The sequence below is a fragment of the Maylandia zebra genome, linkage group LG1, assembly GCF_041146795.1.
Source record: "Maylandia zebra isolate NMK-2024a linkage group LG1, Mzebra_GT3a, whole genome shotgun sequence".
NCBI lineage: Eukaryota > Metazoa > Chordata > Actinopteri > Cichliformes > Cichlidae > Maylandia > Maylandia zebra.
The window spans coordinates 39,003,667-39,028,928 of NC_135167.1; the positions used below are offsets into that span (position 1 = coordinate 39,003,667).

General features: G+C 39.6%; 3 protein-coding genes across 3 annotated transcripts; 1 reads left to right on the plus strand and 2 right to left on the minus strand.

The window, feature by feature from the left end:
• Nucleotides 1–366: 366 nt before the first annotated feature.
• Nucleotides 367–23,909, minus strand: LOC101474291 (putative ferric-chelate reductase 1). The gene is made up of 15 exons (XM_076887587.1): nt 23,611–23,909; nt 12,112–12,248; nt 11,574–11,671; nt 11,359–11,494; nt 10,213–10,416; nt 8,285–8,386; nt 8,033–8,177; nt 6,792–6,896; nt 6,012–6,127; nt 5,758–5,844; nt 3,268–3,359; nt 2,244–2,302; nt 1,983–2,120; nt 1,194–1,225; nt 367–1,106 (listed from the first exon to the last, which is right to left on the minus strand). The coding sequence occupies exons 1-15, from the start codon at nt 23,795–23,797 to the stop codon at nt 1,017–1,019; spliced, it is 1,728 nt and encodes a 575-aa protein (XP_076743702.1). The 5' UTR covers nt 23,798–23,909; the 3' UTR covers nt 367–1,016.
• Nucleotides 14,195–16,808, plus strand: LOC143419391 (uncharacterized). Its single transcript, XM_076885916.1, has 3 exons — nt 14,195–14,888; nt 15,205–15,340; nt 15,623–16,808. The coding sequence occupies exons 1-3, from the start codon at nt 14,293–14,295 to the stop codon at nt 16,373–16,375; spliced, it is 1,485 nt and encodes a 494-aa protein (XP_076742031.1). The 5' UTR covers nt 14,195–14,292; the 3' UTR covers nt 16,376–16,808.
• Nucleotides 16,711–18,638, minus strand: LOC143419393 (uncharacterized). The gene is made up of 3 exons (XM_076885917.1): nt 18,383–18,638; nt 18,218–18,294; nt 16,711–17,961 (listed from the first exon to the last, which is right to left on the minus strand). Exons 1-3 carry the CDS (start codon nt 18,506–18,508, stop codon nt 16,986–16,988), a joined length of 1,179 nt encoding a protein of 392 aa, XP_076742032.1. The 5' UTR covers nt 18,509–18,638; the 3' UTR covers nt 16,711–16,985.
• Nucleotides 23,910–25,262: the final 1,353 nt, after the last annotated feature.

A 25,262-nucleotide genomic window follows, 5' to 3' on the forward strand; every position in this document is an offset into this window, starting at 1 on the left:
GCTGACTGTCATCACCTATAATTTAAATTCTTGGCACCACGAATGGTAAATAAGCATCTTGACAGATGACATGCTCTTTGTCTCCCACTCATTTTATTCTTTTTCTAGCAGTACGTTGGTCTTTTTTCACAACATTTTGATGTCCAACCTTTTTTAAAACAAACCTTTGTTGTGCTCAGGGTTCTGAGCTTTCACATTGTGTAAAATAACTTTGTTTTGTTTTTTAATCAAATGCCTTTTTTTGGGGGTGGGGGGGGGGGTTAGGTAGCTAAATTGGCTTGCCTACAGAAAAATTCATTACTTTACTTTATATTTATCAAAGGCTGAGGAAGACACAGGACTTAAATACAGCAGTCAGAGACAGGCTTAAGGTAAAACTCATAAAATGACCTTTTATTAGCATGTCAAAGTCCAGAAACGAAAACCACAGAAACACATGTAAGTAAGCCAACACAATGACAAAGAGAATCTAAGACTATACATGCATTAGAAACACATGGGTGTATGAAGCACACCTTAAACTTACCAAGGACAAAACATAAGAGACAAGAGACTCACAAAATAAAACAGGAAGCAACATAACAGGAAACAAAGACTTAACAACAAAATACAAGAAAACATTGGATAGCAGAAATCAGCTCACATGGAATCAAATATAAGGTCTTTACCTCTAACAGGAACTAGGATTCCTAAAAATCAACAACTAAAAATTTTATAATGCTCGTGGAAAAACATCATTGCACTCTATAATGGACAATCAGTTCTGACCAAATGGAGTTTGGTTAGATGCTGATTGCCAATTTACTTCAGTAACTGAACTTAAGGTTAGCCATGAAACTGAAAGCTTAAGGAAAATATCGAACAAAAACATCCACTAAAAAAAAAAAAAAAGAAAAAAAAAAAGAGAAAACAATCTCAATGGGTCCAAACTTTCAGTGCACAATATCCCATCAGGTGTATTTGGATAAAATACCAAAAGAAAAAAAACAATTCTTCAGACAATTCTTTTGGGGCTCTTATTTCACCCCAATTCCAACCAAAAGTGCCACCAAAAAGCAAATGTTTCCCAGAAAGAACAGACCGATCAGCAGACCATCAATTTTTACCTAACAAAACAATGTAATTCAATTAAAAGATCATTGCAGTGTTATGGTGATTAATTGTTAATTGCTTTTATATTTCTTTCAACTTACCGATTCTGATTCCACGTCTACAGTAGCACTGCCTGAAATCCAGAGAAGAAACAACAGTTAAAAAGGGCACAACCAACCCCCAGAGTGTTTCCTCATCTGAATCTTATTTTTCAGTTTACTTCAGATTAGTTCTGGCTTGTTTTTAATTATTTGATTTATACCGGTAGATTAAGTTATTTGATTTCAGCTTTCATTTCATTTTAAATTTGTTTACATATTCATTTACATATGATTTAAACAGTTTAAAATCATAAAATATGTGATTACATTTCTTTTAATAATAATAATAATAATAATAATAATAATAATAATAATAATAATGCATTAACAATTACATTAACCATTTAGCCATATACACACTCCCAGTTTCTTTTGGCCTATACTAGACTAAGAAACAGTTCAATGGCCAAGTAAAGGCCTGTTCCCTTTTCATGTCATGAAATAATGAAGCTTTTTAAGTGTAGTTTTAAATATGACTGAAAAAGGGAGGGAGGCCAATATTGGACTGAAAACTAAAATAGAAAAGACTTAAGAGAGGAGGCAAATCTGGAATACTCCTAGAAAGAATGAATGTCCCTCAGAGGAGCATGTTTTGAGAGGGGTTACACTATAGAACAGTAAGGTTGATTAGACTTTGTCAGAAAACTTTTCAGGAAAAGTTCTGAAAAAAAAGAGAAAAAAGATTTTTTTGTACTAGAATGATGAGATGAGGAGGAGAAAAAACCTTTAACCTTTACATGCACTTTTCTAAGTGATGATTACTTATAATGAGGAAAAACAAAGATTTACCTTTCTCCTTAGATTTCCCATTATGAACCTCCAACATGATGTAAAAGAGAGCTTCCCAGGCAAGAAAGCCACCCATGACTTTCATTAACCATCCATCACTGCTGTCAATCAAGTTCAGGCCTGTAAATATGGCTCCCACTGTGTAACACAAAGAAACACATATTTAAGACCAACAGCACGGGTGACGGTGTGTCTGCTTTGGAAAATAAATTAGAATTTATAAAAGAGTGCAGAACAGCATGAAGTAAAACAAAGGCTTACCGGCTAAAGATTTTATTATCACTGCATTCAAAAAATGTGATGTGTTGAATAGATACCGCCTGTCAAACAAAAGAGAATAAATATGAAAACATAAACCGCTGAAGTCAGTGTAAGAAAGAAAGGACAGCACATATCATTTGCTTGACAGAAGCAGCAGTGGTGGACAAACACACAGTGAAAAGAGATCTGTGAAGAAGATTCAGTGCATCACCCGGCATCCTAAGCTTATTGCATCATAACCAGCGGATGGTTCTGGGTCACCTGATTAAGCCCCAAGTAAAAGCTATAACAAAACGGAAAATTTTAGGCCTAAAATTAAAAGTAGAGAGGGTTGCTGTTTCTGAGAGCTGGTTTCATGGTAGAGGGGGCTGAAAGCAGCAGCCTCCTATACCTACTTTTGAAACTCTAGGAAAAACAGCCAGTCTGACAGCAAAGTGTTCTGTTAGGATAATAAGGTACTGCGAGGTCTTGTAGATATGAGATATGAGTGTTTCCATTGAGAAAAAAGTTTTGTTTCCCTTTGGAGAAATGACTTCATTCATGGATATGTATGCTTATTTAGTATTTTGGGCGGATGGTTATATTGGTGACACTGGGAGATTGGCTGAACTGTTCAGTGTTCAATCCATGATGGTGGCTCCTTCTTCACAGTCACTTAACTGGGGCTAAGCATGGAGCATGGCCTCCAAAGCTACAGCCATTCAGTGAAATAACTAAACATTTGGTACACTGAACAGTAAAGTGGCAGTGAGAAAAGATGGAAAAGATTTGAAATTGTAATGATATTTATGGAAGAAATATGAACAGAGCTATCAGAGGTTATCAACTACACTGAAACGAGTGAACAGTGAATGCAGTCATTAAGCAGGTGCTGCCCCATGCTTTTGGCTGATGGTGTTTCCAAAATTTGTCAAATAAGTGTACTAAAAAACAATAATGTGTGTAAAACAGTCATTGAACTCTAAAATGTGTGTTGGCATGCCATAGTAAATTAAATTAGAAGCACACACAGATTGATACATACAGGTGATGCTGTGGTCCGCAGCGCAGCATAGCCACTATAGGCTGGAAGAAGGAGAGGATCATAACCAGACAACCCAACACTGGATGTGCTCCCTGGAAACCAACAGCATTAACACTGGTAATCATGATGATGTAAATATCAGTCTGACAGTGGAAACACGTAACTACAGAGAGTGTTTAAAGAATGTCAAGACAAATAAAAAATTTAAATGATACTTTGATTTTATAGAGATGCTGTTTTTAATAATTACCATTACTATTAAGAAGAGTTACTTAATAATATCTTCCAGTATGTTGGCTGTGCTTTTGATCTGTGTTGTATAGTATTGTTTAATGTTTAATTTACATCGCTTAAATTACTGTAAGGTGTAATTATCTCTGGTTGCAAAGGAGTTTTTAATGATAAGCAAATTTTTTAATGAAATTAAAAACACAGTGACAAACTGCATGATAACTCAGAGGACACAAGTCTGTGGGTCTTAAACGGTAAATGGATCGGTACTTATAAAGCACCTTCCTACTCACTTCCTTTTATGTGGTTTGAGGATGACTATTTACCCCAAGATCTGAAAGATGCCAGAATAGTGCAGCTGCACAAAGGCAAAGGTGAAAAGTCCTGTTGTGTCAACTATCAAGCAGGCAAGATCCTCTATAAGGTGATTTTAAAAAGGTTGAATACCTATCTTCAGAAGGGACACTACCAGAAAGCCAGTGCAGTTTCCCCCAGAGCAGAGGCACCGTTGACATAATGCTCGCCGCAAGATAGATCCAAAAGAAATGTAAGAAACACAATATGCATCTGTAAAACCTCTTTGTTAAGGTGTTCAACATTAGCGTCATGCCCACAATCTTGGGTATGACGCTATTTTCTGAACAGGAATCCCTCCCAAGATGGAAAAAGTAATCAGATTCTTTCATGATGGTGTAAACACAAGACTGGTCATTGGCTGAGATGATGATGAGTTTCCCATCACTCAAGTCAAGCAAGGATGCTCCAACACTCTTCAGCTTCCGTTTTAGATGTTGCTTCTCTCTGCTTTCAAAGACTTAAATACAGCCATCCAGATCACACACAAGACAGATGGAGGTAAAATTAATGCTCAGCGCCTAAAGGCAAAGACAAAAGTCACTAGATCACTTTTTCATGACTTCCTCGATCCTGATTACTGTTCTATAGTCAACAGCAAGCATGCCTGAAATAAAGATCAACAATAAGGTCCTTGGAAATTTTAACTCCATAACCGAACTTAGTTAGCTTACAAAGTATCGAGGTATCCAACAGCATTGCTAAGGAAAGTGCTTCCGATAGACTCCACAAGCAAGTGTGGAACGAAGATTCTGAGATATGATTGTTCGGTTTTTCTCTGTATCTATCATTGTAGGATCTACTGTACAATATAAAGTGCCTTAAGGTGACTGTTGTTGTGATTTGGCGCTATATAAATAAAGTTGAAATGAATTGAATAGATCCTACATGAGGGTACACAAAAATAGTGCTATTTTGGACTTTATCAATCCTAATAGCCAGTCATATATATCCTTGGGTTGAGCATTTCCTAGTACTACCGTTGGTTATCCATGCACAAACACACTTAATGTGGGAGCCAAGTTAAGATAGTTCATATGTTTTAGTATTTATATTTCGCTGTTGTTAAGCGTGGTTGTGTAATTAATAATTTAAGAAGTAAATGCATGTTTATGGTGGAACTAAAATTATTTTATTGCTGTATTGGTTTGGTTACGTAGCACCATGAATATATGTGCCTTAAAGACTCGTGTTTATAGTAAAATCCGGGCATCACGGATGTATGCAAATTAGCGCATGCGGTGCGGGAGGGGGGAGAGAGAAAAAGAGTTAACACGGCATAAGCTATACGGCAGCAGGGTAGAACAGAGCCACACGGTTTTCCTACCGTAGTAGGTTATTTTGTTGAGGATAAGTTAAACCTGACCACTCCTGTAAGATGCAAACTGTAGAATAAATTTTTTGTTACATCTTTTCACATCGGAGTCCCGTAAAGTTCTTTCTCCTCTTCAAACTGACGTTCCTGAGTGAAGCACGGGAAAACTGGTCTCACGGCTTATACACTTAATTTAGCACTTTTATCTATGCCTAAGTGCTTTTGTAACATTCACAAACACACACATACACACACACACGGTGCATCTCAAGGCTCAGTATCTTGTCCGTAGATTTACTAATTGCAGAACATTTTAAAGCTGGTATTAAAGGAGACTCAAATGTGGTACAATAAAATCTGAAGGATATTTGGATTCATGTATCAAATAAACAATAATTTGTATTCAGTAATTCCAACCAAAACCTTTGTGAACTTCGACACTAGGACCAAGTTCATATCATAAAAATCGTTATTTACTGGCAAATAATAGTGTGTTACATAGGTAAAGCCAGTTTTGTTGTTTGATTGATCTGTAATTTAAAAATATAAAACTGTAATAATTCTGATACTAGCAGAGTTAGTGTACCAACCCCAGACCAGTCCCGAGTATGAGCGAAAATGAGGATGAAAGCAATGATTGTGGCTGCTACCGTCAGAAGCATTACTCCAACATGGACCTGGAGGAACACAAAGAATACAACATGATATTAAGCAAGCCAAACATATACAAAATCAACAGTTCCCAAATAAGATTAAGCTTGGACCAACTGTCTTAAAAGTCTAACATATCTGACATATAATACTTAATATTTTCTTAGTATGTTTTTTTTCTATGATGACTCACCACAAACCAGAGATCTTTGTTGCACATTGTTGTTCCCTTGGCCATTGTTTTCAGATACCGGGCAACCATCATTCCCAGTGTTCCCGTGGTCATCCAGGCAATCAGCATTAGTGACCCTGAAAAACAGTTTAGTTTTGGAGTTCTCTCCACTTCTCTTTGTTTTATGAGTTAAGATGAGTTTCTTTCCCTGGTCCCAACATGTCTTTAGTCTATATATCGGTTTACTATAAAAAGAATTAAACCAACTGAGGCAAGCCATTAGGAGTACAACACAGAAATATTTTTATAGCTTTCAAACTGTATACAAACAATCGATTTTGATGGTGTACATTCGTACAATATGTTACAAATGATTGTTTTGCATGATGATAAGTCACTGTGTCATGAAAGAGGCAAGAGTTACTGCCAAGAAATATGCATCTAACTTGTAAAACCCAATCCACGTTTTTGGTCTATTTTGTCACGTCGAGGGATTAAACTGAATTTCCCGGCGGAACCAATCCAAGGAATTAATAGAGTTTCATCTAATCTAATGTAGTCTAGTCATTAAACGCTGTGAAATGCAACAGAAATGTAAGTCTACTTGGTATTATAGATAAAATAGTTTAATCTTAATGGAAGAAAAAATTCAATGTCTTCCCATGTTCCCAGTAGCATGTATCCTCGACTATTCACCGGTTAACACAGTGTACTAACTGTCAACTGGTTGGCCAAAGTAAGTGAGAAAGGACTTTACATAGTGACTCTTTCACACAGAGACCTCTCTGTGCAGGATCTTACCATGAGCTTTGATGATATCAGGAAATCCCCTTTCACTTACAACAGGAGTAGAAATGGCCATCTTAGTAGTGCTGACGAAGTCGTGCTTATGGAATTGGATTTGTCCTGTAGCAAAGATATCGCAAAGCTTATACACAACTGTTTGTATATGTATAGCTGTGTGTGTGTACACAGAATAAGCTGAATCAAAAAAAGAGTAACACGGCCAGGACGAATGAAGGAAAATAACCATCTGCTCTCTCAGTCGAGACGAAAAATTAGCTGCAGTTACTGAAAAAAACACATCCATAAGTGAAGTATTGAAAGGTGATGAAAGTGATTACATGGCCAAAGCATGAAACATATTATTTTAATGCTAATGGCTGAGTATTTCCAAAAGTTGATTCTGTTCATCTGGACGTAGCGTTTTGTGGGAGAAACGTTTCGTCATCATCCAGGTGACGTCTTCAGTCTCAGCTGACTGCAGGTTTCCCCAATCTTATAAACAGTACATTTGCATAATGACTGAAACCAGCCCATTGAAGGAACAAAGGACTGGGAGGTCAGTTCCTTAATCATAATTATGCAAATTCTCATGACCATTGATCAACAACCATGGCAACAACAACAACAACAACAACAATGGCTGAGTAAGTTTGAATCTGTAATCGAAAATTTAGATACATGCTGGTGTATGATTCCTTTATGATATTTTTATTTTTATTAAATTTTTTTGTTGTTTTACAAAAGAAAAACACTTTAGAAAGAAACTTTAACATAGACATGAAAAATATTCTTTTATATTTTTTTTTCATAAACTGACCAGGGTTGTTAAACATGTGACTTCTTTTAAAATGTTCACACGATTGGAAAAGGAAGTACAATCAAAGGCCCTGCTTAACTGTTCAAAATAAAAGTATTTACTTGAGTATAATTTTGTTATTAGTACGTTTTTTCAGAGTGAAGTGCTTAAAGATTGCACATTTAAATAATCGCCTAAATTTTAAGAGTGATGGAACAGATCTTTCTTATGGGCGACAAACCCTCACCACCATGTAGCCTTGACATGAAGAGTTTGGACACTCTTTTTCATCCAATCACCTGCATGCATGTCTTGAGACATATGTGCTATTTTCTCTAAGTATATTGTGAAGTCCATAGTCTTCTTCATCGCATGCTATCTTCAATTTATTGATATGATAGGTTAAGTTATATAAACTACACTGCTGTGGTGTAAGAAACAGTCTGGCACATGTAGTTACCATTGCTGCTGGGTCCGCAGACAAACATGAAGTAGTAGGATTGGCTGAAACCTGAAGTCCCCTGTATAGAAATTATCTCCGTAGTAGTGAAGGAACAACTGATGACATTGTTCTGCAATGACGTTGTTATATTATAAACGTTCCCCTGTAGGACACATAAGAAATTTCACAATTTTTAAGAGCAGAAACAAAGCATTATATCTAAACATTCTAGCCTTATATAAATCACTGATATCAGAAAAACTTCAGTACCAGAGCAACAACTTGTGGAGTTGTTCGTCCTGTTGAATACATATGTTGCACACCAACTTGTCCATTACTGTTCATTCCACAAACATAAATATCATCGTTTCCCTGAGGAAAGACAAATATAGTAAGGAATTAGCATGCTTATTATTTAATGATTAATTCTTGTGGGGGGAAAAAATCCAAACTTGTTGATATTGTTTGGGAAAACAAGGCAACCAGGGGCCCGTTCTTCGTACCTCGCTAAGTAGGTTAGCCGGATTAGATTGTTGACGATTTCGCGTGATCCTGGATCAGTCGGTTCCCCGAAGCTCATCCGGGACTTGCTGTCATAGCAACAGAGCCGTAAGCGTAAACCTGCTCGGGAGCAGGTTTACTTTATGTAAACAGGATTAGATCGCGGCCACGCAGGTATGTCCGCGTCATTTATACGAAAGCAACAGCGATATTCCACCACTGTTTCACCATAAATAAATAACATCAATGTAACTAAAGATAATGCAGCACCTGATCCTTTTATTGATTTCACACAGATACATACAGGTCATTTCCTAAAAAAGGGAAATGTACTATTAACATTCTATTACATGTATGTGATTATTACAGATGTAATTCATATTTCAGAGTAGTAATTGTAAATTACTTCGTGTAATCAAGATGAGAGACCACGGCTATAAAAGCGAAGGTGGATTTGGGAAGTCTGTCGCAGCCATGTCCTGTCCGTATACGCGACCAACCCATTGCGGAAGGTGCAAGATTGATAAGGAGAGTCCTCAGAATTCAGCGTATATTGCGGGATAGACAGGATCCTTTAGCTCAGCGCGACAGTGTGCTCATAGAGAGATATCGATATTCCCGTGAGGGTATTATTTACTTAACCAACTTGTTGACGAGGGGGTGCAGGACCACCACCTGTCTTTTTTTCCTCTGCCCTTTTCTTGGTTGCTGTTATGAACAAACTAACAGAGTATTACAGGCCAGTATTACCTTGCCAAGAGACGAAAAGCAATCTAAGAGATAAATATTACCATTCTGTAGAATACTCCTGTATTCCACTTTTACTTGTTCCCATGTTCTTGTGGGTCCTGTTGTGGCTCTAATGTGAAAGGGGATATAATATAACATATTATAATATAATATAATGCCATATGATATTGGACAATATAGTGTCATATGATAGATCTACCCTACCGCCTACTGGTGTTGGCCAGAGGGGCCGATGGCGCGATATGGCAGCTGTTGCTACAACTGTAGCTGCCTCCACCAGTGTGTGAATGTGGGAGTGAATGAATAGTGGTATGGTAAAGCGCTTTGGGTGCCTTGGAAAGCGCTATATAAACCCAATCCATTATTATTATTATTATTAAATTACCTACGAGTTTGATTTGTCAGCAACTTTCTGCCAGCCCTCTCTCCTTGCTTTTGCAGCCTTTGCAGTGTTCTCTTGCGTTTTAATTAAACTCTGAAACTCCTGAAATCCCTCACTCATGAGGTATTTTCCGGCTCTGCTGCCGGAAAATACCGAGCACGCCCCTTCGACATTTTCGCCGACCAATCAGCGGGTTGCCGATCAACGTTTCTACTATCGATGCGTAGCCCCTTTTACGACACCCAGTGATGTCACATTACTGCGTCCAGCTGTACTAATCGTCAACAGCAGGTGTGTTCGGGGAACCGGATTAGCGAGCTCACGGTTAGCGCGATGATTTGGTCTTGGATGTGTCATTTGATCTTGGATGTAGTAAGCGACGTACGAAGAACAGGCCCCAGATGTTTTCTAAAAGTTGTGAACTTTCAAAAACAAACTGAAGTTGTAACAGCAGCTGTTCACCCACAGGTGCTGCTCATGTACAAGTATGCCAAGAGCCTTACTATTGTTATCTCTTAAAAAAAATGTAACAGTCATAGAATCAAGAACATTTTCATTACACTACCATCTTCTGATCATCAGAGAATCCAAAAGCGATGTAGCCTTCATAAGGACCAGTCATCTCATACTGGACAGCTGTACCACCGGCTAACATCATGGCTGACATGAAATAACAGCTAGCACTGACTGCTGGGTCACAGTTTGAAGGCTGACTGAAGCACACTTTGGTGACGCCACAGTTAGCGCTAGAGATGGATGCAGCTGATTTCTGGACATACACAGAGGAAGAGAGAGAAAGAAACCATGACATCATCATGTTGTACTTGAATATACCATTTAGCATTTTCTTTTCTCAGTTTGCATATATATTAACATTAAGCCAAGCTCAGTACTGCACATTACTGTTCTATAGTTCTGCTAACAAGCTATTTAGAAACTAGGTATAAATGGCTTGAGTACATAAGTACATCCATACTGTTTACAATCACCAACTAATCTAACAAGTATATCATCCACAGAGGCACAGTTAGAACACGCAGAGTTCCTGTGTCAATGACAGTACTAACCGTTAACCACTATGTTGGCCCTAACATCAACCTCTGAGGTTTTTGCCTATTTTCCCAATTGGGAAATTTTGTGCAAGACCAAAATGCATGTGTGAGACTTCGCTTGAAAAATCTCTCTCACAGTTGAGAGAAAACCAAACACTAACGTGATAGATATTAAGAGTTAACAAAAACAGTCAAATCTTAAACAAAAAAGAAAATTCTGATTTTGAGAAAACACCTATTGTATGAAAGCGCCCAAGCTCAATGGGCCATGCTAACTCTGGGCTCTCAAGAAAAGCTCTAGAAATTCAAGAGTGTATAACAAACGTGAAGCAGATTTCTAAAAATTCAGGTTTACGCATAAACTACATAAACAGCAGTGTTGCTAGACTGACTTTTTCATCTTTCATATTTGTCCATCAAGGCCAGAATATTTATTGCTTTCCATTTAGTGTGTCTGTGCTAGATAGAGCAGTGTACACCCATCTCCTGATCCACAGTCAGCCCCAGTATAAGATGTGCCACAGAATATAAAAGATGGTAGACTGCCATCAGCCTCAAAACCAACGGATACTTTCAAATCAGTTAAACTGGCCAATGATTCAACCAGCTTGTTTGGTAGTGAATTTCATATTGTGTTCAAAACAGACATTGTTACTTACAACAAGTGGTGCAGGGTCTGTACTGCCATTCCCAGTGAGGGCACCTGCAGATCTAGCAGCTCTGCCATTAGTGAAGGTCAGGACAGAGCTCATCACATTAACCCAAAATGTTGTAGAATTCTGCACAAAGGATGCACTGCAGCGACACCAAAACCAGTGTGAACTGGGGTATAAACACTTAGTCAAAGTGCTTTGCTAGAATGAATGAACTTTACCGGAACTGAACAGCTTTGATGTCTCCTGATGGTTCTGATCTCCATGTCACCTGAATGTAGCTGCTATTAAAGCCTGATGTGTGGGACACAGCCGAGCTCTGGACACACACACATGAGAGAGAGACTATGACATCATTATGTTGTTTGAATGTACTGTATATCATCTGTTTTCGTTATTTGACATGTTTATACTGTTTCAGTCACTGTTATACATAGTTAAAGTTACCAAAGGAAAGCAAATCAAATGATGTGCTGTGAAACAATATTGCAATATAATTTTAATTATGCACCTTGCAGCTTGTCACTAAAACTATGTATTAACTTTGTATAGGTAGGTCTAAGATTTGCTCTATTGCACATGTTCACATTGTTTTCTTTAGTATTTGCGTCAGAAAAAAACCTGACTGTCTTTTTCAGTAATGTACTGAATACATTAAATGTTTTCATTTTACTTCATTGATTGATATGCCCTTCAGTAGACTTAAGGTATAACATATGATCATGCATGATGCTCACATTAACATGAAAGGAAACTCACAGGTCTTTGGCTGCAGGTGAGGACTTTAGCAGCCCCTGCTGGTGTGGCAAAGGAACCTACAGGAGTCTCACTTCCCACTTCTATAGCCTCCAACAGGAAACCTGTGAATGGTGTGGAGGCCGGACCCTGTAGCTCAACTTGGAATCACAGAAAAACATTTTATTCAGTCAGTTGGACAGTTCTCAACTGGGCCGCTTCTAGACAGGCATATATGAGGGGCCAGACAGAAATGTAAAGGGGGCAAATGGTGGCAACGGAGGCAGGAAAGTGGTGGCCAAATTATTATTTAAAAAAGAAAAAAAAAAAAAAAAAAAAGAGAGTTCACCAAATCTTAAGAAATAAAACCAAAAAATAGAATAAAAATTAAAAGAATAAAATTAAGTATCCGTCCAACTCTTTACAGCCAACATGGAATGTATCTTAATTGAATGACCTGATTCTCAAATAAATTTGCAAAATAAAGCAAGAATAAAATAAGACCTCTCACTATAGCGAATATTTACAAAACTTAAAAGGGGTTGGCATAGTAATAAAAAAGAAAAAAGAAAAAAGAAAACGATTCACCATGTCTTTTCCTACAATTCTCAAACTAATTTGTAGAACACAGATTTAGAACAGAGCATTTTAACTTTTTGTTCTCGTTTTAAGCTTGTTTGTTTTGCAAGTAACTGAACTCTGTTGTTATAGAGTGGATTGAGGAGAGTGGAGCTGTTCAGTTGCAGACAGTCTCCTGCTTCCCTTTCCAAAAACTTAGAGATATATATATATAGATATAGATATATATCTATAGATATATCTATATAGATATAGATCTATAGATATAGATCTATAGATATCGATATAGATATATAGTAGGGGTGCAACGATACACAAAATTCACGGTTCGGTTCGGTTCGATACTTTGGTGTCACGGTTCGATATTTTTTTGATACAAAAAAATGTTCATGCATTTTTAATTTGTCATTTATTAAAATTATAAATATATATTTTAACTCAAAAGTACAGTTTTTAAATTTAACCCTAACCCTTGTGCGTGTTTTTTATTTTGACAGCGCACCTGCGGACCACTTATGTGCAGCCCTGGTTATTTAGCTCATCATATCGCAGCCACAGAAATTATTTTGTCCATGAAACCATAAAGCTGCACTTTCTTTTTGCCTTATAGTCTGATTTGTCATAACTTCTCTGTTTTTGGCTCAGCAGAACTGAAATGCTTTTACACAGGCACTCACATAAGCTCAGCGATTCTCTGCGCGATCAACCTCTCACATGTTTAAGCTTGCTGCGGGAGATTTCACTTGTCATGTTTGCATAGTAAGCTAACGATTAATAAGACGATGTCAGAGGAATTGGTGCGCAAATTATCATCACTCACAGATCAGTGCTGTCGCTCTCTATACACAGTTCGCACGATTGCAAAGTGAAAGCAAAAAAACAAGCGCAAATTCAAACGCGACTTCAATATGTCACATATTGACAGTGGCTCACCGATGCCAATGACATAATTACCCAGCTACATTTCTGAAAGAATGCAAAAGCATTGACATATATTTTCCTTCCTACAATAGCCCGACGGGCAGGGAAGAGATAGATTTTGGTAGCCCGACTGAAAAAATCGCTAGCTTCGGGACGTCGGGCTAGCGATATTGCAAGCCCTGTATCTGATTGAGGAATCACTCATCTTTGGAAAAGAGAGTTTATTACAGAGAAATGGCTCTTTCCAAAATAAAAGCTATACTATCCGCTTCTTCCGGGCTATATTCTCAGCAGCATAAGGAGAATCAAGTGCTAACAGCTGTCTAAATGACTCGGCTAAAGTTAGTAGCATGCTTGCTTTTTTTTTGTCTGCTTTCACTTGTCTTTGCACTAGGATGATGTCGGAGTAAATGTGCAGTCATATTCGTTGTGTTCCCACTAGTGCTTTCAGGTTAATCTCGTTGAAATGACCTTAACGCCACAACACGGCAAATCTCCGTTAACGAGCTACCGCCGATCGCTCCGTGCATGGGGCTAGACGGCCAACATGTTAACGAGCTAACTGCGCTAACACACTAGTTCACACCAATGTAATAGACTACTTGCACTAGGGCATGTGACGTATTTCCGTTTCCAAATAGTACCGCTTGTGCGTTTCCGGTACGTTTGCTTATCTATCGGTAGCTATGCTAATGTCGCTTCAGAATGAGTATAAAAAGGAAAGTATTTAAAACAGAACATTTTCAAAAACAGGAGAAGAAATACTCCGAGCATTGCTGTGTCCCACTTTGTTCAGCTTCAGCCAAATTTAACGGCATACTAAGTTTTCATGCCTTTCCGACCCATTCCGACTTGAGAAGACAATGGCTGTTAAACATACGCCGGGATCATTTCACGATTACCTCTCACACCAGGGTCTGCTGCAGACACTTTGCCAGTGATCAACTCATAGAGCCAACAACCCTCGATGGTCGAAGGCGGCTTATTAAAGGTGCTGTACCAACACTTTTTGAGTGGAATGGCTATAAAGTTGAACCACCGCGGCGTAGTGTTTGGGAGAGAACGGAGCGACGCCCTGAACTAGTTCCTCCTGACGATCAAGAAGAGCACAGTCTTACAAGAGATCATGACTACTGCTCAGTCCCTGAGCCATCTGCATTGGACATATCTGCATCAGCTGCAGAAGACCTGTCCAAAGACGTGGAGACTCTGAGGAAGGAAATACAGGAGTTACGTGTCCAGCGAGAATTTGGGTTACAGCGTTTTGCTGGCTCCGACACTGACATCCGATTCTATACCAGGTACATCTAAGTTCTATTCAAGCTAACTGTTTAAAATATACCAAGGTCACCATCAGTTAAATTTAGAAAGTTTTTCCAGTCTTAATGAAAACAAAATAGAAATTTACTTTTTCTCTGCTGATTGTATGTTTTATGTAGATGCTTTAGTATTTAAACAATATCCTAATGCTACAGGTAAAATACAACACCAAATACTCTTAATCAGACTATTTTATACAGCATACCATTAGCATATTTGTCACAGTTCACATTATTTTTATGTCAGTGTGTAATGTTAATTAATGATTGACATGATGTATGTCTCTCTCGTGAATAGATTTCCAAGCTATGATCATTTGATGGCATTCTGGGTTTTGATTGAGCCTTGCATCTATAAAATGATCCGGGTTTCAAGAGCCAAGTCAGCTGCCAATCGGAACGAAGAAGTGTTGACACCTGCACGCACATCAACAGTAGGTTATGGGTTTGTTGGTAGTTAGAACTAGAGGTGTAATGTTATTGTATTTATGTACAATAACATTACTTTATGTACAGTAGCATACATACACAGGTGTATGTATGCTAGACTCAGTATCCTTTACATACATACACCTGTGCACTACAGCACCTCATTGTTTACCCCATGGTACAGTATGGTATGCCTAACCATTACAAAACATTTAGCCAAGAAAAGAATAATTTTACTAGTTCATAGCTTAAGGAGTAACATTTTCCCTTTTGTTTTCACCTTCCAGAGGCAGCTGCTACAGCCAATTGATGAGTTTTTTCTTTTCCTGGTTTTCCTGTCAGTTGGTTTGAAGGAGAGGGACCTGGCACACCGATTTAACATACACCAGTCCACAGTGAGCCGCATTATTGCAACATGGACAAATTTTCTTGCCACTGCACTGGGGTCTCAGTGCATCTGGCTTACACGTGAAGAAGTGCAAGCTTACCTCCCTGAGGAATTCAAAGATTTCTCAGACACCCAGATGATCCTTGACTGTACAGAGCTGAGGTGTCAGACACCATCCTCACCACTTCTCCAAAGTGAAATGTACTCTTCGTACAAATCCCACTGTACGATGAAAGCCCTGGTTGGCATAGCTCCACATGGTCCAGTGACATTCATCTCTAATCTGTATGCTGGTTCGGTTAGTGACAAGGAACTATTCAAACAATCAGGCATTGCTGAGAAGTTGACTGAAGACATGGCAGTGATGGTAGATAAGGGCTTCCTAATCACTGATTGTTGTAAATGCAAAGTGTACTGCCCACCTTTTCTATCTAAGCAGAAGCAGATGCCAGCATACCAGGTTAAGGAGACGCAGGCCATAGCCAGACTCAGGGTACATGTGGAGCGAGTCATTAGGAGGATCAAACAGAACAAACTTTTTGATAGCATCATTACCATGTCACATGTTTATAATATCAACCAACTGTTTGCAGTGGCATGTATGCTGTCAAATTACCAGAACACAGCATTAGTTAAAAAATGGGTTAAGTGAGACAAGATGGATTTTTCCCAAGACACCAGTGCCAGTACAAGTAACTTATGGAAAATGACCTGCAGCTGAGGCCACTACAGTTGAATTTCTTCCTTCTCAGCTGACAATACTTGATTACAGAACTGGTACTTGAGTGCCGATAGTTGAGTTTCAGTTATTGATAATTCAAATTCATTGCAAATGTTTAATGTTAATAATACTGTTTAATTATACTACTATATTACTATTCAGATTCAACAAAACTATTTATCAAAATTATAAAGTAAATCACTAAATCGTTTTAAAACCATAAGTGACATTGAACTTTTGTAACATCAAAAATACCATTTGTCATTTTCTACAGTTCAGTTATTGTCTAAATGTATATCAGTATGCTAGGCATGGAGTTTTAAATACTTACCATGTAAATAAGTTCTGCACAAATTCAACGTTTTAATGTGTGTTTTTAAAAATTAATTTGATGCCATTGCTTAAATAACAGTTTATTGATGTCACATAAAAGTAACATGTAACAACAAAAGAATTCATGAAATATATTGAAAATAAAACATCAGTTATTTTGTTCCAGCCAGCCTGAAGGATCTGTTTTTCTTTTTGCTGTTTTCACTGTTCATTTTTTCAAACACAGGTATCTTGGCATATATATGTAAAAAAAGAAATAGTCTGCCTTTTCTCTGATTGCATTGTGCACATCTATATCCATGTATATTCTTTGCACTAGGTAGTCCTCTTGTGCCCACACAACAAAGTCACACCACTGCATCCCACTGATGAGCAGTTGTCCTTGCACTTGCCAGTAATATGCGTGGCTCTTTTTTAGTTTAGGGGTACCACATTCCATCTGCACATATTTGCAGTCAATAAAGTTTTGTACATTGGGACATTTGAATTCGACGAAGCCAAACTGGGGGTATTCATTGGGGTCAAAAACAACACCATCAGGAGATGCAGCAAGCCAGGGGGCAATGGGGTGAATGACCAGACCACAGGGTGAGTAGTTAACATTCATTAGCCTACTATACTCTGCTGCTATTGCAGGCTCCATCTGAGTTCCTCTCCTCATGTCTGCTGTCTGCCTTGTTCCCTTCAATATACGCTCTGCTAGTGACTCGGCCGAGCTCTGGCCTCTGACGTGACACACCTCCCGAAACCTAGAGGCAGTCACTCTGGGCCTTCGGAGCTGATGCCACTCAGACGAAGAGCTTTGCTCACGTGTAGCTTCCTCTATTTTGTGAGCCATTTCCAGAGTTACAGACAAGCTTTTCAGATGCAGAAGCTCTTCTTCTGAGCACACAAACACACAATCTGATGGCAAGATGTCATACCCCTCCAGAGGCAAGTGCGGTGTTGGTGGTGCATCGCGGTGTAGTGTGATGTACCGGGTTGTCAAAACCGGCTGCTGATATGACAGAACACTGCCCTCCTGCACCAGCCCAAAGGCACTTTCCACAAGGGGCTTGTCAGGTCTCATGTTCATTGTGGTCACAAGTGGCCTGTCCTCAATATTAAATTTTGCATATGCCTCCGTTATTCTGAACAAGCAGGGATCTGGTAACGGACCCACCATGCCTCTGTAGAAGCCACTCCTAAAGAAAACATCAATGACAATAATGTAAGGAAGAAGGTTGTTATACTGAACAACAACTAAACTAAAAACCAAAAGGTGTAAAACAGTGGTGCATAAGTTAGAGACTGGGATGTATATGTACATGACTGAGTTAGCCGTCTTCAGAAAGTGTAATGTTGTATGTAAATTAATACCTATTCTGACACATGTATGTATGAAAAAAATAGCAACATATATTTGTAACACATGAAACCAAATTTTACAAATGTAATTACCGTACTCCAGTCTGGGCCATCCTATTTGGTACTGGCTTAGTGAAGATCATGGAGTTGATGGGTCCTGGCCTCACACCCTAACAGAAGACACATTTACTATGGATGGTGTTGCTGTTCATATGTAAACATGGACTAATTCAAAAACTTTAACCTCATTTAAATTACCACTGTCCGTGGCTTGTGCCATTGCTGTTCAGATTCCGTGCAGCTATGCACAGGGGGGACAACCGGCACTCTGAGTTGTGAGTAGTGTGCTGTTTGGAAGAGCAGTGCCACTGTGTGATTGCACATAACAGCGCCTGCCACACAGGAGCACTGGCTATGTGTCAGTATCACCGGCGATGAATCCAGAAGCTTAATCTAAGAAGAAAGAACGAAAATTAAAAATGTAACATCTTCATGGAAGAGCTGAACAGGAACATAGTTCAGTGTTATGGTTACGTACCCTCCTGAATGCTTAGTCAATGTCAGTGCGCCCCAGGGCAGCTGTGGCTATAATGTAGCTTGCCATCGCCAGTGTGTGAATGTGTGTGTGAATGGGTGAATGACTGAATGTAGTGTGAAGCGCTTTGGGGTCCTTAGGGACTAGAAAAGCGCTATACAAATGCAGGCCATTTACCATAGTGTTTCCTTCTCTCCCTATTAAAACAACTTAACCATGCTTGATAACTGTAATAACTTAGATTGTGTATATTTGCAGTATTAACTTGTTGTCAAATGTTTCTGATCACCCAAACACACGTTGATTTAACTATCTGACTAGTCAAATTAGGAGTGATAAAGCAGGGAGACAAGGAAAACATTCAAGTTGATGGGCCTTTAGGAATGAACTTAACTAATGCTTAAATGAACTGAACCCCACTGAACGGGGATTAACAACTTTACACAGCTTCCTGCCTACACTTAGTCTGTGTGGTGCCTCACTCTTCCTCATCGACCTGTAGCACAGGGCTCTCACACCGACCTCCCCTGACAACCTGTCTTTATTGGACACTGAATAAAGATACAAGTACCATTAGCATTATTTCTGTATTACTCATTTCAGCATGTCTTAAACATATATATTTTACACTTAGCAAGAGTAGCATTAGGTAGTTAACTACCTCCATAGTTAGCCAACTACCTAACGCTAATATAACAGTGTCTAACAACAAAAGTGACATTAGTTAAGAAAACCTCAACTATAGTTTAGGACGACATAAAACACCGTTTAAGAAAACATGTAATGTAGAGAACTGACATCAAATGAAGGACATAGCGGAGTAACGTAGTGTTTGCATTTGACGTTAGCTAGCGTTTCTTTGTCGGTTAATTTACGTTTTCTTACCTTCGTAGTTGTGTATATATGATGCAGCATATAACTTAAATCCTTTATCTAATTTGCTGGCGGGGGTAGTCGTCACTCTGCAAATCCGTTGAACATCGGTGATGTTCAATTTTGGGAGCTCTTGTAGGCATCGAGTGTAGAACGTCGCCATGGTTTAACCGCACCGGAAGCACTGGAGCAGGACTACATAGAACGCGGAAGTGTTAGTGCAAGTAGTCCATTGAGCATTGCATGGCACATCCAACATACTGTTTTACTTTAGTCCATGACTCGCTTACCTTCAGGGTCATACGTCACATGAAAACCAAAATAATTCCAAACGCCAGATCTGAATGAAGTTCAATTTGCCTGTTGCAAGGAGAGCTTAACTTCTGTCTCGCTAGCTTGCCCTGCGCTCTTCCTTCTGACTATGCTGTCTGTGTTGAGCGCTCAGTGGATCTGCGCTGGACAGTGCAGCCTAGGCGGAGTAGTCGAACACAGATTCACTGAGCGCTCAACACAGACAGCATCGTCAGAAGGAAAATTGATAAAATAAATTACAAATGTTGTATTGTTCGATACATATGCGTACCGAACCGAAAGCACTGTATCGAACGGTTCAATATCAATACGAATATCGTTGCACCCCTAATATATAGATATATCTGTATATATATCTGTATATATATATATATATATATATATATATATAGAGAGAGAGAGAGAGAGAGAGAGAGAGAGATATACACTCAACAAAAATATAAACGCAACACCTTTGTTACTGCTCCCATTCCCCATGGGATGGACGTAGAGACCTAAAATTCATTCCAGATACACAATATAACCATCCCTCCCAAACAGTGGTCACAAATCAGTCCAAATGTGTGGTAGTGGGCACATCTGCCATATTGAGATAATCCATCCCACCTCACAGGTGTGCCACATCAGGATGCTGATCTGACATCATGAGTAGTGCACAGGTGTACCTCAGACTGCCCACAACAAAAGGCCACCCTGGAATGTGCAGTTTTTTGCGCTATTGGGGGTCTGGGGACCCAGAACCGGTCAGTATCTGGTGTGACCACCATTTGCCTCATGCAGTGCAACACATCGTCGCATGGAGTCTATCAGATTGTCAATTGTGGCCTGTGGAATGTTGGTCCACTCCACTTCAATGGCTGTGCGAGGTTGTTGGATATTCGTGGGAACTGGTACACGCTGTCGTATACGCCGGTCAAGCACATCCCGAACATGCTCAATGGGTGACATGTCCGGTGAGTATGCTGGCCATGCAAGAACTGGGACATTCTCAGCTGCCATCTGCCCTGAACAATGTGAACCATGATTCATCCGTGAAGCGCACACCTCTCCAACGTGCCAGACGCCATCGAATGTGAGCATTTGCCCACACAAGTCTGTTACGGCGACGAGCTGGAGTCAGGTCAAGACCCCGATGAGGACGACGGGCATGCAGTTGAGCGTCCCTGAGACGGTTTCTGACAGTTTGTGCAGAAATTGTTTGGTTGTGCAAACCAATTGTTCCAGCAGCTGTCTGGGTGGCTGGTCTCAGACGATCTTGGAGGTGAACCTGCTGGATGTGGAGGTCCTGGGCTGGTGTGGTTACACGAGGTCTGCGGTTGTGAGGCCGGTTGGATGTGCTGGCATATTCTCTGAAACGCCTGTGGAGACGGCTTATGGTTGAGAAATGAACATTCAATGCACGGGCGACAGATCTGGTTGACATTCCTGCTGTCAGCATGCCAATTGCACGCTCCCTCATTGCTTGTGGCATCTGTGGCATTTTGCTGTTAGACAAAACTGCACATTCCAGGGTGGCCTTTTGTTGTGGGCAGTCTGAGGTACACCTGTGCACTACTCATGATGTCAGATCAGCATCCTGATGTGGCACACCTGTGAGGTGGGATGGATTATCTCAATATGGCAGATGTGCCCACTACCACACATTTGGACTGATTTGTGACCACTGTTTGGGAGGGATGGTTATATTGTGTATCTGGACTGAATTTTAGGTCTCTACGTCCATCCCATGGGGAATGGGAGCAGTAACAAAGGTGTTGCGTTTATATTTTTGTTGAGTGTATATATATCTATATCTATCTATATATATATATATATATATATATATATATATATACCTATATAGATATATATCTATATATAAAGCCTAATTGGATTGCACCACATGCTTCATTGCCTGGGGGATGTTTCATTGTTTTGCATTAGTTGGTTATATGGCAGCCATCTTGTTTTCGCCCGTGTGTGTCATTTGGTTTAGCTAAACCGGTATTTAAGTTCCCCTGTGTGTCATTTCAGGAGGTCAGTTTGTCATATGTTTGTTTGAAGCTTTAGTTTAGTCTATTGAGTTGACCTCTTTTATTGGTTTGCCTGTTTAAGTTTTGTCTTTGTTAAATATATTTTCATATTTTTGGGTCAATAAAACCCCTTTTTTAAATTAAAACCACCTGTGTCCTTTATGCTTTACTGCTTGGTCCCTGACATCTATCTGGATATAGATATCTCCAAGTTATTTCTTATGGACTTCTCATGAGCCAAAATCACTAAATTCCTCTTTCTTCTATGTAACAGAAATGAACAAGCTTTGCTAAAATCGCTGTGATTACATCAGTATATGAAACGAGGAAACTGCTTGTTCATTTTTGTTACATGTGGTGTCTGACAGACGCAGATCCTCCAGTCTGCTCTATGCAGCAGACAGGCTCACAGAAAAAAACTCTTCTCTACCGGACTGAAACTGTGAGAAGAACAATGGACTAGTCTCCCATTGAGTGTAGAAAGATAGATGTATGTTTAGCTGTTAATTATCTTAAGATTCGCTATGATTTTAACGACAGAGATGTGTTGCTTCGTTTTGCTCAGCCCTGCCTACTGAGAAACCTGACACCAGCTCATTGCAAACAGTGACTGGCTGTTCAGCTGGCGGGAGGGTGAGTGGGGGTTATCTGCCTAGGCTGTGCGAGCCTGCACAAAAACAACGAGGAACGAGCCAACCAGAGGTGAAACCTATCATCTCATGTGTGCCTTTTCCAGCGGATTTTCCAGCTACTGTAGCAAATCATGCCCATTTTCAGTTTTTGGGTAATTATTATTTTCTTTCTCAACTTCTAAAAGTTTGATTTAAGGATGTTTGCTTAAGGGAGAGTTGCCCCTCCTTGCCCCAGCCGGTGTTGTGCCATAAAGTGATTGCTCGTATTTAAACTGCTATAAGTAACTTGTTGGGCTATAATATGTGAAACATATGTCAAATGCATCCCTCATGGATGCCATAAAGTCATCTTGAGCCACAAACAACATTCGTGTAACAAGGTAGAAGCCGCAATCAGTTTGTGGCAGTGACTTTTATATAACCTTTATTTATGCAGTTAAAAAAATAATAATTAACATTAAAAATGTCTTTTGTAAGAGTAAGTTGGCCAAGAAAACAGCAGAAATGGCACCGGCACCGGTGTTCTCAGTCATGTGATGAAAACAAAGTTTTACTGTATTACAAGCAGATATGTCAGAGTCTGATTTAAAACAGAGATGCTTCTTAAATTGCCTGAAAATATATAAATGTTTCCCTATTTTGGTGTTAGCCCTTAAAAACACGGCATTCTTAGATAATAATACATAATTTCTATTATGATTTTTCTCTGTACAGGCTGAGATCCTGCTGCTTTGGGGTTTAATGCTCTTTGTTGATTTAGTTGCATGGCTGAAATCACAAACATATCAATGGCAATGAGTGAACTGCTGATCGATCGTAAAATCACCCGTTCTCACTCCCGAGGCGTCCCGCGGCGTTCCTGAGGAACACGAAAGGAGACCTTCAGCGTTCTTATGGTACGCGGCGGGCTATGGCTGGAATCCAGTGCAATGACGCTCCCGCGGTAATAGACGTTCCAGCCCTAAACCTAACCTTATCCTTAGTCCTGACCATAACCTTATTCCTGACCTTAACCAGGACTTTAATGATGTTAAATCTATACATCGGATTTATTTGTTCGATACTGACGGTACTAGAACACCAGTCCATCTAGTCGGCACCCTCTTACTCCTCTCTTCTTACCTTTGACATCCTCTCCAACTCTGTAGCGCCTTTGCTCTGTGGTGACTATGAAGGGCGATGGTGCCGTTTGTGGGCTCAGCCCTGATTGATGGGATTTCAATTCTTCACAACTGTCTATAACCAGACCTGAGCTGTGTCCTCGGATGAGTGGAGCACTGCACAACAGCAGCAATACAAGAAGATCCATTATTTTCCAGGCGACTCGTTACTGCAGTCAGTGAAAAACATCGAGTACCACGTACTACTGATGTATAGGGTGGAGCACTGCAGGTGCAATAGCTATTGAATAGGGATACTTCTGTTTCGACAGTGTGTCGAGCTTAAGAAGCGCAGATGTTTCAGGAACTCTGCTTCAAAGTGTGGGTCAAAACACCCATGTCACCATGGAGTTTCCCAAGGTGGCTTACCTGTTGCTTCTAAGCAGGGGTGGAGCCAGAGCGAATGCGTTTTAATTTTTTTTTATTCCTATGTAGTGACGGCTCAATCCTTTAGGCCGACAGTGTACAGGCAACGGCACAACACCGACTCGAAGGGATCCTGAACACCTGCCCTACAATTACTGACAGCCGCTCATTCGTACATTCTTATTACTGACACTGGATTGTCCAATCAGATCTCTTAACGCATTCGGTCTTTCGCTACCTTCCCATTGCGCTCATGCAGGTTGATAAAGATTGACAAATACAAGCGAAAAAGTCAAGCTGAAAAGGCAAGAAAGAACAAAGATAAAGAAACTAGAAACAGGTGAAGCAAAAGATGAGCGTGGCGGAGCTTCTGCAGTGCAGCCGGTAAAACAGACGGCGAGGAAGAGAAAAGCAAATATCTGGAGGGATGTAATAAGGATTAAAGAGAGTGAATGATTCAAGTAAAATTTATTTAAACTTTGAACAGTTTATTCTATGTTCTTCTTGTGTTACTCAACTTTACATTGCCTTGAGGAATTGCACAAATTTAACTGGACCGTCTGTGCTGTTTTGACCGATCATGGTCCCACACCTGGACCAGTGGCACACTTACTCCTCTCTTCTTACCTTTGACATCCTCTCCAACTCTGTAGCGCCATTGCTCTGTAGTGACAGTGAAGGGAGATGGTCCCGTTTGTGGGCTCAACCCAGAGTAGTGGGATTTCAATTCTTCACAGCTGTCTATAACCAGACCTGAGCAGCAGCCCCAGGTCAGTGGAGCAGTGCACAGCAGCAAAAATACAATAATAATAAACTTTATTTATAAAGCACACTAAAAAAACCAAGGGTATACCAAGGTGTTTGACAAAAATAGAATAGGAAAAGGGAGATGGGAAGGAAAAGAGAAAGGACCTGGCACGTATCAATTATAAAAACCTTGACAAGAAAATGCATTGCAGTTAAATTATTTTCCAGATGACTCATTGCTGCAGTCAGTGGAAAAACAGACCATAAATAACACAGTGCTGTTGTTAGAATACTGGGGATGAAACTGGGAGGGCCAGTAACTGATGACTGCATCATGACTTGGCAGTATTCTTTCAGGTTTAGATTTTCAGGACCAATTTGCAGTAAAACTCACTAATCAGCAACAATAAGTCTCTTTTCTCTGAAGAATAAAACTGGATAGTTCATTTTCCTTTTTCAACACCATCTTTCATGGGGGGGTTTTCTCACTCCTGTGAGGTC